Source organism: Cataglyphis hispanica, chromosome 18 (genome assembly GCF_021464435.1).
Source record: "Cataglyphis hispanica isolate Lineage 1 chromosome 18, ULB_Chis1_1.0, whole genome shotgun sequence".
NCBI lineage: Eukaryota > Metazoa > Arthropoda > Insecta > Hymenoptera > Formicidae > Cataglyphis > Cataglyphis hispanica.
The window spans coordinates 3558191-3571833 of NC_065971.1; the positions used below are offsets into that span (position 1 = coordinate 3558191).

A 13643-nucleotide genomic window follows, 5' to 3' on the forward strand; every position below is an offset into this window, starting at 1 on the left:
TAGTCGTAAATTCAAGAACCAATTAGATAGAGCTCTATCGCAGAGAACGAAGATAAGTTTTCCAAAAAATACTTTCCAACGAAGGCAGCTGATTAACCATGCCGCCGGAAATGATTAATAGACGGATTCCATCGAATGGATCCAATCGACTTACGATTTCACCATACCGCGCGAGAGGTACGATGAGAAAGAGAGAAAGAAAGAAAGGGAGAGAAACAGAGACGCGATCAACAGCAGGCTCAAGCGCGGCATATCGATACGAGGATGAAAGAGAAGGAGGAGGAGAAGGAGGCTAGAGCGCGCATCTCGAGGTCGTGGAAGATGGTCGAGATCTGGTAGCTGAAGAGAAACCGATGCAACGAATGAACGGAGAAAGAGAATGAGAGAAAGGGAGATGGAGAGGAGGTCTGACCGGTGTCCAGTCGACCAGAATGTTATGTATGCAAATGAGGCCTGACAGGCCTATAGGATAGTCGATCCTCTCTCCGTTCCCCTCTCTCAACTCATCCTTCAGCCCTCGCCCTACCCTCGCGTCTCTCGGCCCTATCTTCCTGCCTCTGATTCGCCTTCTTGATTCCGTTTAGAATAAACGTATTATATAAGCAAAAGCAAATAAAAATCGTTATCTTGTTATATGTAAATCGTCGGCGGCGAGTCGAGGTATTATGAAGCCGTGTACGACAGTTCCCTCGCAAACGTACACCCTCTCCTCCCATCGTCTTTCACTCCCGGGGCTACTACAACTTGCAAGCATTACTTTGCCTACCACCATATCGCCCTAACGCTCATTTATAACATTCTTATTAGGCATTTATATATTAATAGAGAAGACGGCCATCTTTGCCATCATAAGCGGCATCGTCCAATAGCGATGTGTATTGGAAACTCGAACATAGGATCTGGATAGCAAGAAGCGAGCTGTGTAAATGATCGTGCATCATTCATAAAGATAGACAAAAATAGAAAAACAGATTTGATGCTCGCAATAATCGATTGTAATAGTGAATACATGTTCTCTAATCAAACGTTTTGCATATTAGATAAGATAGAGATAGATTATTGAATCGTTTTCGCTCAATTCATCAAAGGTGTTTCAATGACGGTATTATTAGAAGCGATCAATAATATCGTTACGAATTTTATGCAAAGTCATTACACAGCACGACGATATATTTCGCATCGATCGACAAACATTCGTCGTGTTCGTTTACCTCTCTGAAAAAAAAACCTCTGAGAGGCTTCCCATCGGAACCGATAATGCGATAATTTCTGATGCTTCTCGATCGCGCTTCTCTCACCGGAGTTTTTTTTCTGCACTATTTGCCTCTGACGTACCATCGCGATGCAACGTAATACAATGCCTTGCTCTGGATGACTAGACTCTCTTTAATACGGGGACTTCTAAGGGCGGGTGGGAGAAGACGAAGGACTCCGAAGGACAGCGGCTATAATGCCAGACTGGTTAGAATTTGATCCGCCGGGAGTCGAGTCGAACCGAGCGACAATGCTCAGCGAAGAAAAGAAATAAAATGTCTGCGTCCCCCTCTCCCAACGGCCTCGTCTCGTTTTGGTATATATTACAAATAGCACTCTAAATTTTAAAAATGTATTAATCTTTTCAGTCTCGTCGCGTTTTGTGTAAGCAAAACAACTCGTGAGAATAAGTCACAAATAATAATTTTTTTTTTTTTTTCAAGAATTAAAATAATTAAAAAATTGAGGATTTACAGAGAAATATTAAACTTTCAAATTAATATTAATTTAAACAAGATTAAACTGATGCTGATAATTTCGAAATTATCGTAAGAAACATTTTTCGATAAGATCAATAGCTGCTCGATACTTCAACTACGATGCAAAATATGATACGATCGCTTTGGAGCACGCGAGTTTTTGCAATCTATCCTACCATTGAATCTCTCGCGTCATCCTATACCCTATACCGTGAACGATGATCTCAGGAGGGAGACTGATACAGGATACAGGGAGGTCGTCCCAGGCGATAAAACGAGACGCTCGATCGCTCGCGTCTCCCTTTTCCAAGATCGCTTTTGGCGGTCATCGAAAGAGCAAGAGGACAACGTGATTAGATGCGATATTTTCGGGGAGAGATAGTCGTCCGGGGATATCTCGTGGCGCGCGATACGACAAAGTGGTCCGTTATCTGGCGGAGCGAAGACGAGCGAAACAAATTTCGCCCCGCGACCGTAATTGGATGCCATACGAAAATAATCCTCGGGATCTGAATGTGGCTATTTAATGTTTCAACGCAAGTTAAATTACGATTCAATTTCAGAACGAGGTTTATCATCGACCGTATTAAACTTTCAGTGAGAATGCCGCGATCGAAAATTTAACCGGCTTTGATAATGCGATTTCCATCGACGTCCTCGCGTGAGAACGGAGAGCTATGCGAAATCAATGAGTGATTTCGCGTCTCCTTCCGGTTTTCCTTCTTAACTTATCGATCGTGTGAATAAAACAATCATCATCATCGCATTTATGCGTCATTATTTGAAGAGAATTACATTATTAAAATTTTAATAAATATTATTTTAGAAAAAATAAGATATATTATTAATAAAATGTAAAAGTGCGAGATTTATTTAATAATGTTTTATATATGCAAGCACTATCACTGTAATCTGAGATTATTTTTATTTTACTGGAATGTTAACAATTTTTGAATGCAAAGTTACAAAGACGCCTCTTTTTATATGATTGACTTAATGCATAAAAAAAAATCACCGAGTTGCCTTATCGAAATACATTCACAAGTGCCTTTAAGAATCTTCCTCATGCCAAGAATACCGCCAAAGAAAGATCAGAATTTTATATCCAAGTCAAAATATAGGTCGCCAATAAAATTTACTTCAAGAATCTTGATTTTGATTCTATTCAAATTATTTGAATAATATGAAAATATAACGTGTATATTAATAGCATTATTTCAAAATACATAAATTATGTACATAAAGTAAATTGAGAAAATTTGTTTATTTCTTAATTTATTAAAAAAATGATTATTTATCACATTGCGTGATTGTTTTGTGCATTTACATATCGTTTCAAACACGAAAAACGATTACATCAAAACCAGTTTTCGATTCAGAGCATTTAAACCCTTTTTCGCCCTTTTTTAGCTACCTCTGTTATCACGAGAGAGAACGACAGGAAATATTCTTCGTGTCGCGACATTTATACAAACTCGAGGACCTCGTGTTTCCTTTCATTCGGCTTCGAAATTGCTCGAAAATTTACGTAAACGAAGGAAAGAACGGGTAAAGCGTTTCCCATCTCCCTATCTTATATCCGCCCCTTCCGCGCTGCCTTGTCTCTTCACGGACTCTCGGAAAGGCAAACGCCGAAGAATGGAGCGGATCCAAGGTACATACGAGCGAGAGAGTAGAAAAGAAGGAACACGGGGAACCCCATTTACGGCACAATGGGCTCCTTTGAAGCCGAAGGTAATGAAGGTTTCGGGGTGTCTGTTCCAGTCTCCTTCTCTTGCGGCCCGATTCGCAACCTGACCACCCTTACGGCACGCACAGGATATCTGTATACCGGGTGTGCGTGGCGAACGGTTGTGCTCTCGTTTCCTTCCCTTTCCACCGCGATATCGATGACGAGCCGATCGATGATGACAAAAGATCCGTCCCCAAATTTTTTTTTACAGTCGTGAAATTAATCGGTATTTCGTTGAATAAAATCTTAATAGTCCATAAAGTTGTCGTTGTCGAATAAACTTTGAAATAAATTTAGATTATATCTGTTAATGAACATTTTACTTTAGAAACCCGTTAATACTTGATTCTCGCAGATGTTTTGGCTAAAATTGTCAAGATCACAAGATCACCATGAAACGTCCGAAAATACATAAGGCACGTACATATGTACGCGTGCTTGGAACACAAGGATATTCTAGCAAGAGCGACGTGACGTGCGCTGGCATAGGTTTAGAACCAGTTTCGTGCAGCGCGTCCGCGGGCAGGAGGAGGTCGCCCGTGTGTTGTACCAGTACGAATCCCGTTGGTATGCACTCTGTACGCCATAATATCCCATAAGAAATTTACCGCTCTCTAACCGGTGTACGCGCGAGGCGGTTTGTCCGGGGTCCTGCGAGACGATGAAAGAAGAGAGAAGCGAGAGTGGAAGGATAGAAAGGGAGAAAAAGAGAGAGACTGTGCTGTGCCGACAGAAAATATCGCAAAGGCAGAGAAAGAAGAAGAGAGAGAGAGAGAGAGAAAGAAGAGAAAAGAGGGCCTGACCGGACCTTCCTTCCGCGCACCGGGCCCCGGCAAAACGTAATTATGCTAATACGCGATTGGTTCGAAAATGTTAAATGCACGAGGCCCAGCACCGCGGGCTACCATGAGCCTCCCTCCATTGGTTTTCTCTTTCTCTCTCTCTCTCTCTCAATCTCTCTGCGCCGCTCTCTTCTCTCTCCTTCTCTTCATCTCGCTCTCCTTCGAGCACAGATATTTATGGAATCTTCTTCATCGCGCGCCCGCTACATTCCGCTCCGCTCGCTCGCATCTCGTCTCATCTTGTCTAGAAAAGACCCCGGAGAGCAGAAACGTTTCAATCTCTGTTACCATCGATAGCGTGCCAAGCCGCGTTTCGTCTCCGGACTTTGGCGGATTCGACATATGTGACGAGGTCCGATTTACACGTTACCAAATATCGTAATCGACCGCTGAGAAGTATCGTTTTCAGCGCGTTCGAGGAATATAACCGCATTATCTTCCGCGAAGAGCATCCGCTAATTTCTTTAATCGTGTGCTTCCATTAACGAGGGCGAATTTAGAGGCACGACTAATGAGTAATAAACGTTATCGCGATAGACTGAAACGTAGCTGTAATTTGAAGCAAGCTCCAATTAGTAAATTCATTTGCCTCTCGATGTAGATAAGCCAACGCGAAGGCACAGACGCGTTTCGGTGATTTATTCGCTGGCTTAATGATCCTTCTCGTCCAGGTTAAGATATGTCTACTCGAGTATTCGTGCAGAATTGCTATGAAATTTATATGTGTATTCCATGTGATTTTATTTTACGTAGACACACGTATTCTATTTTGTATCGTGATACCAAGATGGAATCCCTCCCTCTCTCTCTCTCTCCAAGCCAATTTTCCCATCGCGGACAAATATGGATTTTATTGTTAGTGGAACACTAACACATTCTCTCTCTCTCTCTCTCTATGCCGATAGTGACGCATCCAAGAGCCGATAGTTGAATCCGCCGCGGGTGGTGCGGCATTATAATAATATAATCGCCGCAAATGAGGAAAATTGCTATAAAATTGCGCGCGATCAAACCGGCCAAGCGGCTGGCTGGCAACGAGGGATTACGAAGAGATCTCGAGAGCGCGCAACGGCCAATGGCTGCCGCCACGTCAGCTGCCATTTCGATGGAAATGCGATGGATGTGTCCGCTATTTTGTATGATAAAATATCGCCGCAAAAAGCGCCTGGGTAAACCAGACCCGCCTCCATATCCCGCGGGCGCAGTCGTTCGAGAAAGAAGAGAGAGAGAGAGAGAGAGAGAAAACATGTCGAAGAATCCCTACCGAAAGCGAGAGAAACCTGTCATCTTTCCTCTGTCTTATCGACGATATTGCAGCGCGATGAAAGAAGAGCGCGTTTTCCGAAAATCTCGTGAAAACCACGGTGACAACGATCGAAAAGATTTCCTCTCTCGTTCGCCCTGCCGGTGAAAAACCCGCGCTCTCGACAGAATTTCCCTTGACAGATGTCTCACTTTCACCGCTCACGCGGCTGTATAATTTCACACCGCTGGTGGCTCTGACCGATTACTGGCTGCCTTGTAAAGTATCGGCACGCATTGTCATTTCGCTGCCGATCGGAAAGAAGGGGAGGCGTACCACAACGGACGAAAAAAGAGAGGGAGAGAGAAAAAAACGAGAAACAAGACTGTGCCGTTTCAGAGCAAACGACTGTGTACGAGGTAACGCGTTCGTCGTCGCGTTGGACAGCAAAATGACTCCACTTACGTTAGAGTCGATTCGCGTCGCAGTCTCGACGAATACGCCGTAGTAGATCCAAGCGATTCCGAGCTTTCACTGCAATTACGGAAAATTGCCCTCGCAGTCATAACAGTCGTTTTTCAGGTGTTAAAGGCGACTTATCGCCGAGCGAACACGGTAATCTCTTACAATACGACCGATCGCGAGAATTTCCAGTCGGTCGTACACTAGTCTTAAGTAGAAAACTGCTTCTTATGGTCTTATATGTAATTTCACGTCAAGTTTTTAAGTACTTTCAGAATCATTTTCAAAATCAATTTTAATTGGAAATAAAATACATAGCTATATGCGTAAAAATTGCAAAGAATAAAATGTGAGAAGATCATAATAATTATATAAAAATCTATTCATTACATTAAAAAGACAAAATACAGATGAAAAGAAATTAAATAATAAATCTAGATAGTAAAGAAATAGATTTTAATAATGCGTATCGTCTCGGATTGAATCGCTAATAACGTTATGAGCCTTGTAATGCAGACGTGAAGAATACTCACCTTTTCGAGCTCGAGGAGGTGAAACCGGAGGACTTGGATCGCTTGAACCATCTGAAACGAGAAAAAAAAAAAGAATTGAATAAAAATGCATTCGATGGACGCGGGAGACAGAAAAAAGGCATCGGAGGCTGGTTCGGATCAGGGGAAGAAGAGGCGGCGAAGAAAAGACTGCAGAGAGGGATCGAGAAGAGCCAAGGGAGGGAGGAGGGGACAAAGTAAAAGGAACATGAAGCAGACATGATTTAATCACACGCTGCTGCATCGTCAACGGCAGCAACCCGACAACGCAGATAGAGACCGTCACGGTCTCCGGCGCGGATTCGACCTTTTTATTTGCACGCGCTTCCATCTATCTCTTCCGGTAAATATCGCGATGGTTATTAACGGGAATTCATTATTATTGCATCTGCATTCCACTAATTGCATATCTGAACTCGGTCGGGTGGAATTCGGTACTTGATATCGTGGGTAAACAACCATGTAAGTCTCCTATAGGAAGGGGAGGGGAAAGCGCTAACACGAAACGTTCGTTAACAGTGAGAAAGGCTACTCTTAACTTTACTTAAAAGTTTTCGAGAAAAAAAATATTGCGGGAAACATATTTCCGAAGAGAAATTTACCTTGACGTTTCCAAACACGCTCGTCTGTAGTAACGTTTAAAAAAAAAAAATGTAAATACTTAGATACATCAGTTCGAGAGAAATGTATGTCTGTGCGAAGTCGAAAAGTGTGATAGTTGTCTTCTGAAACGTGATTGCGCGATATCAAAGGCGCGCAGCCCCGGCAGGACCATCGGTATAATTTTCTGATATGCCATTAACGTTAAAGACCACCCGATATTGCCTTCCCCTCCCTGCCCCACGCAATCTCATCGCGAAAAGGAAATCGTATGTTGCGGCAATGTTATTCTCCTCTCCTCCTCCTCCTCCTCCTCACCTCACCGGAGAGGCAGCGAAAGAGGCGATTCAATTAGGCAAAGCGGCAATCTTAATTGTTAATTAACATTATATTTATGCAATTATGGTCCATTATGATTCCGCGCGGCCGATAACGAAGCGGTCGCGATGAGTGCTGCCCGAGATAGTGGACTCCTCCGAAGCCTGCCCACCTTCTACCTCCTCGTCGTCTTTTCGTCGAGAAAGGATATGCTCTTAAGCGAGACAGGGCAGGCATAACACCCGTGCTTGTAACCATCATCAATACGAGCGACAAGCAGGCCGGGAGAGATATCGACTTTTGCGAAGTGCATTTCGTTGCTCGTACGCGATAGATGGAAACGCCGTTTCGCGTTTCGAATAAAACAAAATCGAAAATTATGGGAATATGCACTTATTGAAAAATTTATGTTTTATATATACCGCTCATAAAGATATATGGCTAATATGGAGAATAAAATAGCGATAATGTCTCCTTTCTCCCATGTCAAAAATGAAGTATAGATGTTGCTGCATTTTGAAAGAATCATATCTCTATATTCTACAAATCGCTTATAGTATAGTAGAATTTATCGATGATAGCAAAGAATCGAAATCGCCAGAAGAACGGAACAATCCTTCGCATTGTAAGACGGAGCGTTGAAGGAATATGTATCGGGTCTTCGACACTTCAGGGCTCCTCCTCATCGGCGTGCGGACAGCGAAAAAGGAGAAGAAGAAAGGGGGAAGGGAGGGAAGAGAGGCGAGTAGATAGGAAGAGGAACAAGAACGCGACGGAGCCGACAGAGAGTGAGAGGAAGAAGAGATAGAGCGGGAGAAAAAAAGCGAAGATGGTATCGGTCCAGTAACGAACACACAACGCAAAACACCCGGGTGCTCCCTCGCGAGATGGTGCGAGGAGACGCGATTCGCCACGACGTCTTTCTCGCTTTCTCCACCTCGCAACCGACGTTACACACAACGTGTTCTCTATATCCGACGGGTTTTGTTGCTCGACCGACCAATAACGACTTAGTTACCACGATGCAGCGCCAGCTTTTATCGTTAACCGATCTCCCGCGAATGGGCATCGCGAATATCCTTCGCATTCCGATACAAAATTGTAGAAGTCGTATAGAAATAATTTATTTTTTTCCTTATAAAAAAAACACAAAATAAAAGCTCATTTATCAATCGTAAAATTATATATGCATTAAATGTTTCGAATTATTTTCGAATTATCTATTTTTTTACATATTTTATAATAATTGCGAAAAAAAAATGATAATTTTGTCAAAAAAGATATATAAATAAATAATACTTTCGCTATCTTTTCGGTACTTAGATCTTCAACAATGGTACGTTGTCTGTACGACGTAGCTATTCGCGAATGAAATCCCTCATGATGTCTAGTCCAGGTCGTCTCCCGTCACTCACTCTCTCTCTTACAATTTCTCGCCGGCTCTCTTACTGCGTTCGTGATCTTTCGGCTCGGGAGGTTTTGCCACGATCGCTCATCACGTGTTATTAATTAGGCTTGCGAGCGGCGGTCGAGTATCTCGAGCTCGGGAGGCAGGAGATCCGGAGGAGGAAGAAGCGGAGGCAGAAGAAAAACTGAGAAACGCACGAAGAAACAGGGAGATGGTGTTATTTATAAGCCGACAGGGACGACGTAGTCGGAAGCAACGCCCGGCGACGAAGGGTGCCCCCACTTTAAGCCTCCCCTTTCACTCTCTTTCGTTTCTTCGTCATCGTATATGCGCGCTTCTTCTCTCTCTTTCTTTATCTTCCCCTTCACTCCGGTCGCTTCCATTCGAGCGCCACTGCGCACCGTGACGCGCGATGCATGCTGCACCAACGAATGCGTGATGTATGTGCAAGATACGCGGGATGCGCACGTAAATGAGTGCGGGGATTCGCGCCTCGCGGATGCTGCGGGCTTCGAAAGTCTGGCGGCTACTCGCGAAATGTTTTGCGAATACCCAAGACCATTCGTTCGCGTCCTAAATAAGTATGACGAACCGAAGACTTTTATCTCGATAACAAAGTTAATGAAGAAAAATTTTTTTAAATCGCGTCCAATCCAAAATAATACTGTCCAATTAAAAATAATAAATATTTCAACACTTGTAGCAAACGATGAAAAAAAGTCTATATACTTGTTGCCGAGTTCTCGATTAATTTACACAACTCTTTAAATCAACGAAATTAATTGGATGCTGTCAATGACGTAAATGCAGGCGTGCATCACTGCCCCACTTTTGCCGTTCGAATCCATTACACGCGCTCCCATATATCAAACAATTCGTTCTTCTCTTTTATAATTCGGAACATATGCACATAACCGTAATATAGATGTAAATTTTGCGATTAAAATGAGTATCAAGGTTAAAGGAATAATAAATAAAAAATTCACGTATAGAGCAGCGTCAATGCGTTTCTGTTCGTTAAAGCAGCGCGATTAGCATCTTATAATCGATTGCGACGATTTTTGAGGGAATTAAATTCGATCTCAACCGCCGATCATAAATCTTGGCAATATACCGGTAGTTTTCAACACTTTCAACAAGATTGTACGGTGAAATTGTGATTCGGCCTTGACGAGATGGTTATATCTCGCAGCCAGGTACCCGCATAAGGATCTTACATCGGACAGATGGGCTCGTATACAGCTCATATTAATTAGTCCGCAAACGCGCGCGGCGATGAAAAAAGGAATGGGACGAGCGAAAGTGAGATCACGAAAAAGGCGAAGAGATCATCGGATAAAGAGAGACGAGAAAGAGAGAGAGAGAGAAGAGAAGCAAAAGTGAATGGTCGACTGTGCGCGACGAACGGGTACTTGTTCACGCAGCAAAGAATTCATAAAGTCGCAATGCATATGCATAAGCGTGGCCACGTTGACGAGAAGCATATCGTTATCGATTCGAAATACCTAATTAATTAACGAACCCGTCGCACCTCCCACACGAATTCGCGCAAATGTTGTTGTCTCTCTCTCTCGCACCCCTCGCGGAAAAACGTGATGGAATCGCAGATATATATATCTGACAACAATGATCAAACGTGAAGAAGATAGAAAATCGAAAGAAAACGCGCAATCTCATATAGCCTTAACAACCGTAAAACTGTTGATAAAAATCGCGTCGAGTCCCGCGAGATTGTCGTGTTTCAGGTTAATAAGCCGCGAATCTCAAGTCGAGTGTATAAACGGCGCGCTGTGAAACAACACGAGATCGCGATATTCGCTGATATATAATTGCCCGAATCAATTTTAATCGGATTAGGGCACGCGGTCTCAGAGACGCGAAATAAAATGAGCGAGGTAATCCCATCGATGTAAATTATTGGTTCGCAGATGATACAAAGATGGGCGAGAAATCAAACACGTGCGCTGTAATACCGAGCGAAAACAGATCGGCCAGACGTAAATTGCGTCACGCGGATGCAAGAGTACATTCTGGGCCTATATACGCGAGCGGCTCTAATGAATGGACGTTAATTGTATCAATTATTAACGAGGGACATCACGCGGACGCCGCGACGACTCTTATCGATGTCCAGTGATTTACGAGGCGAATGTTCTCGTGCCGAACGGTTTTCTCTTTCTCTCCTCCATCGACTTGTCTCTCTCTCTCTCTCTCTCTCTCTCTCTCTCTCTTTGATTCATCAAATGAGAATTTCGCGCCGATTATAATTGCTGTGTCAGATTACCAGTCGCTCGCGACGTCCCGATTGCTTCATTATCGCTTTGTGGCCGACGTTAAACTTGTAGAGAAAAAAATAAAATCTCGCGTTGACGAGAATTATCGCCGACGATGTCGCCCGATGTCGACCCGTGACAATTAATTTTCAATCTACCGACGTGACACGATTGCATTCAACGTCCGTGGCAATCCGTGTGACTTATGCATCCAGACTGATTTGTCCAGATAACGTCTATCGCGCGCGCGACTTTTTTTCTCGAACTAATATAAATTTTATTCAGCAAACGAAAAGAGAAAGTAAAAGCAGACAACACCAACGATTCGATAATTTGTAATCTAGATTCAAGGACATAGTAGACATAGCATGTACGTGCCGTGACATTCGAGAATTATGAAAATCCATATTTCGATTCACAACACGGGGACACCTTCTTCTCTCATTCGATGTGTACACGAGCAGGAAGGTGAACAACCGGCGATACGCGGTAGTCGAGAGCGCTATGCAAGCAAGGGACGGTTTATCTACGACCTGGCTGCGCGCTTAGAACGCGCGCGAAGACACTCGAAGCGATAATATTTAAACATTGTTAAATCACATGTGATACTTGCCAATGGCAAACACACCGCCCCTACTTATATTCCGGTAGTTAGCCGTGTATTGTTCTCTCGATTATCGGTATTGCCAACATTATGTTGAATAAACGCTCGTAATGAAACACATCTCACAATTATGCATAAAAATTTCTTTCGTAAGTTACCATTAAAATCTTGCAATTGTATAAAAAGGATATGAAGAACAATGTGACTTTATTATAAATTAATGTTCTTGCGAGCTTTCTGAATTCACAAAAGATATTTTAACGTGTTCTATATTTATAGTACAAAGATTGAGAGAACTGTCTGCCAGAATTTAATTTCGTTTGATAATATCACAATTAAGTACTAATCATACATATATTCATATAATGATCTTATAGATTAAATAAAATAACTATGCAAAATCACGAGTATTACTTTTGGGATTGTGTGAATTTTTTCACTTTCACGGCGAATAAGTCGAATGGGAGAAAAGTTTGTGTATTTAAAATATCAAAAGCGATAACACTGACAACCAATCAGAACGACCTCAGAGAACGTGTATATATATATATATATATATATATATATATATATGCTATATATATGTAGAGCGCAAGAACTCGGGGCATCCCGCACGTGCACGTAACGCGGTATTGAGATGATAGTGCGTCCTGGCACGGGCCATCAAAACGGCGGACTACCGTCTTAATAGCCGAAGATTTATAGTCCCGGCGACTCGGCGCAAAGTCACGGGGTTCCGAAGAGAGGAAAAGAGAAAGAAAAAGAGAGAGAGGCCTAGTCGTAATATAACCCAACCGAAAGTCCCGTATAGAAAGAAGGCCCGTAATATATATATATATATATATATATATATATATATATATATATATATATATGTATAAGAGCGCGTGTGGCAAAGAAGAAACCACAAAACCAGCCGAGGATTCACTACGGGCGCCCGGATAAACGGAGGAAACGAAGAAAAACGAGAAGAAAGGGCGCGTCGCGTGATTCCTCGGCCGCTGACTCCGGTCGTTCCTCGGCAGTTGCGAGACGAGAAAATCGAACGGAGCTAAAAACATCTCGCGGCAAATATATAATATCCAGAATTCGGAGAAAAAAATCTGCCTTCTTATATTCTATTTTTTTTCTTTGGGCGTAATAAAAAATACCGATGCAATAATTATAATAATTATCTAAAAACTGATTTTATCTAAAAACTGATATAAATACGTGCTTATCATATGTTCGACTTAACATCATGATAGTTACAAGCGAGCAACATTTAAAAAATCGATGCATCACCGATCTGCTATAAGAGAGACACGCACACGAAGGTTTCGTACGTAAGAGATGCTCGTTTAACTGCACCTGCATTTTTGCGAATATTTTCGGCAACATTAATGTCTTAACGAGCGGTACAACGAGTTCGGAAGAAGGCGCGCGGTGTTGTTCTTTTACTCTTTTTCGTCGTCGTTTCTCCATACAAAGCAACCGTAATATAAATCCGTGAGTAAAACATGCGCCACGGACGATACACACACACACACAAACACCGTGGATATCCTCGCAACCGCTAAAAGCATCTCGACTCGCTGCAAAATGATTTTACGCGTTCTTGATTATCGCCCGCGATTCGACTCGCGCTTCGTTAGTCTCTCATTTTCTTGCCGAATAATCATCGTACGAAATATGTATACGCGTTGTATCCGTGCCATTCTCGCCGTATTACACTCGAGAAATCCATTCGACGATATTCGACCAACACAATATATGTCGTTACGTTGCCGGTGTTACGTATCGTGGACGTGGCCGCCGCTAATTACCGCCCGCCATGGGAATTATAAAATCAATTTCTCTACCATGGAATACACGTCGTATAAATAAAAGATTTCCGG

General features: G+C 42.7%; 2 protein-coding genes and 1 pseudogene across 4 annotated transcripts in view; 1 reads left to right on the forward strand and 2 right to left on the reverse strand.

Moving 5' to 3' along the window:
* Positions 1 to 13643, reverse strand: part of LOC126856191 (INO80 complex subunit D) — a 424295-nt gene that overhangs the window by 200118 nt on the left and 210534 nt on the right. The window lies entirely within an intron of this gene.
* LOC126856199 (homeobox protein homothorax) overlaps positions 1 to 13643 on the reverse strand; it is a 203176-nt gene that overhangs the window by 113781 nt on the left and 75752 nt on the right. For all 3 annotated transcript variants that reach the window (XM_050604490.1, XM_050604488.1, XM_050604487.1), the window contains one exon: positions 6546 to 6596. In XM_050604490.1, coding sequence (XP_050460447.1) covers positions 6546 to 6596 — 51 coding nt within the window. The remainder of the gene's footprint in view (positions 1 to 6545; positions 6597 to 13643) is intronic.
* Positions 19 to 8487, forward strand: LOC126856210 (uncharacterized; annotated as a pseudogene).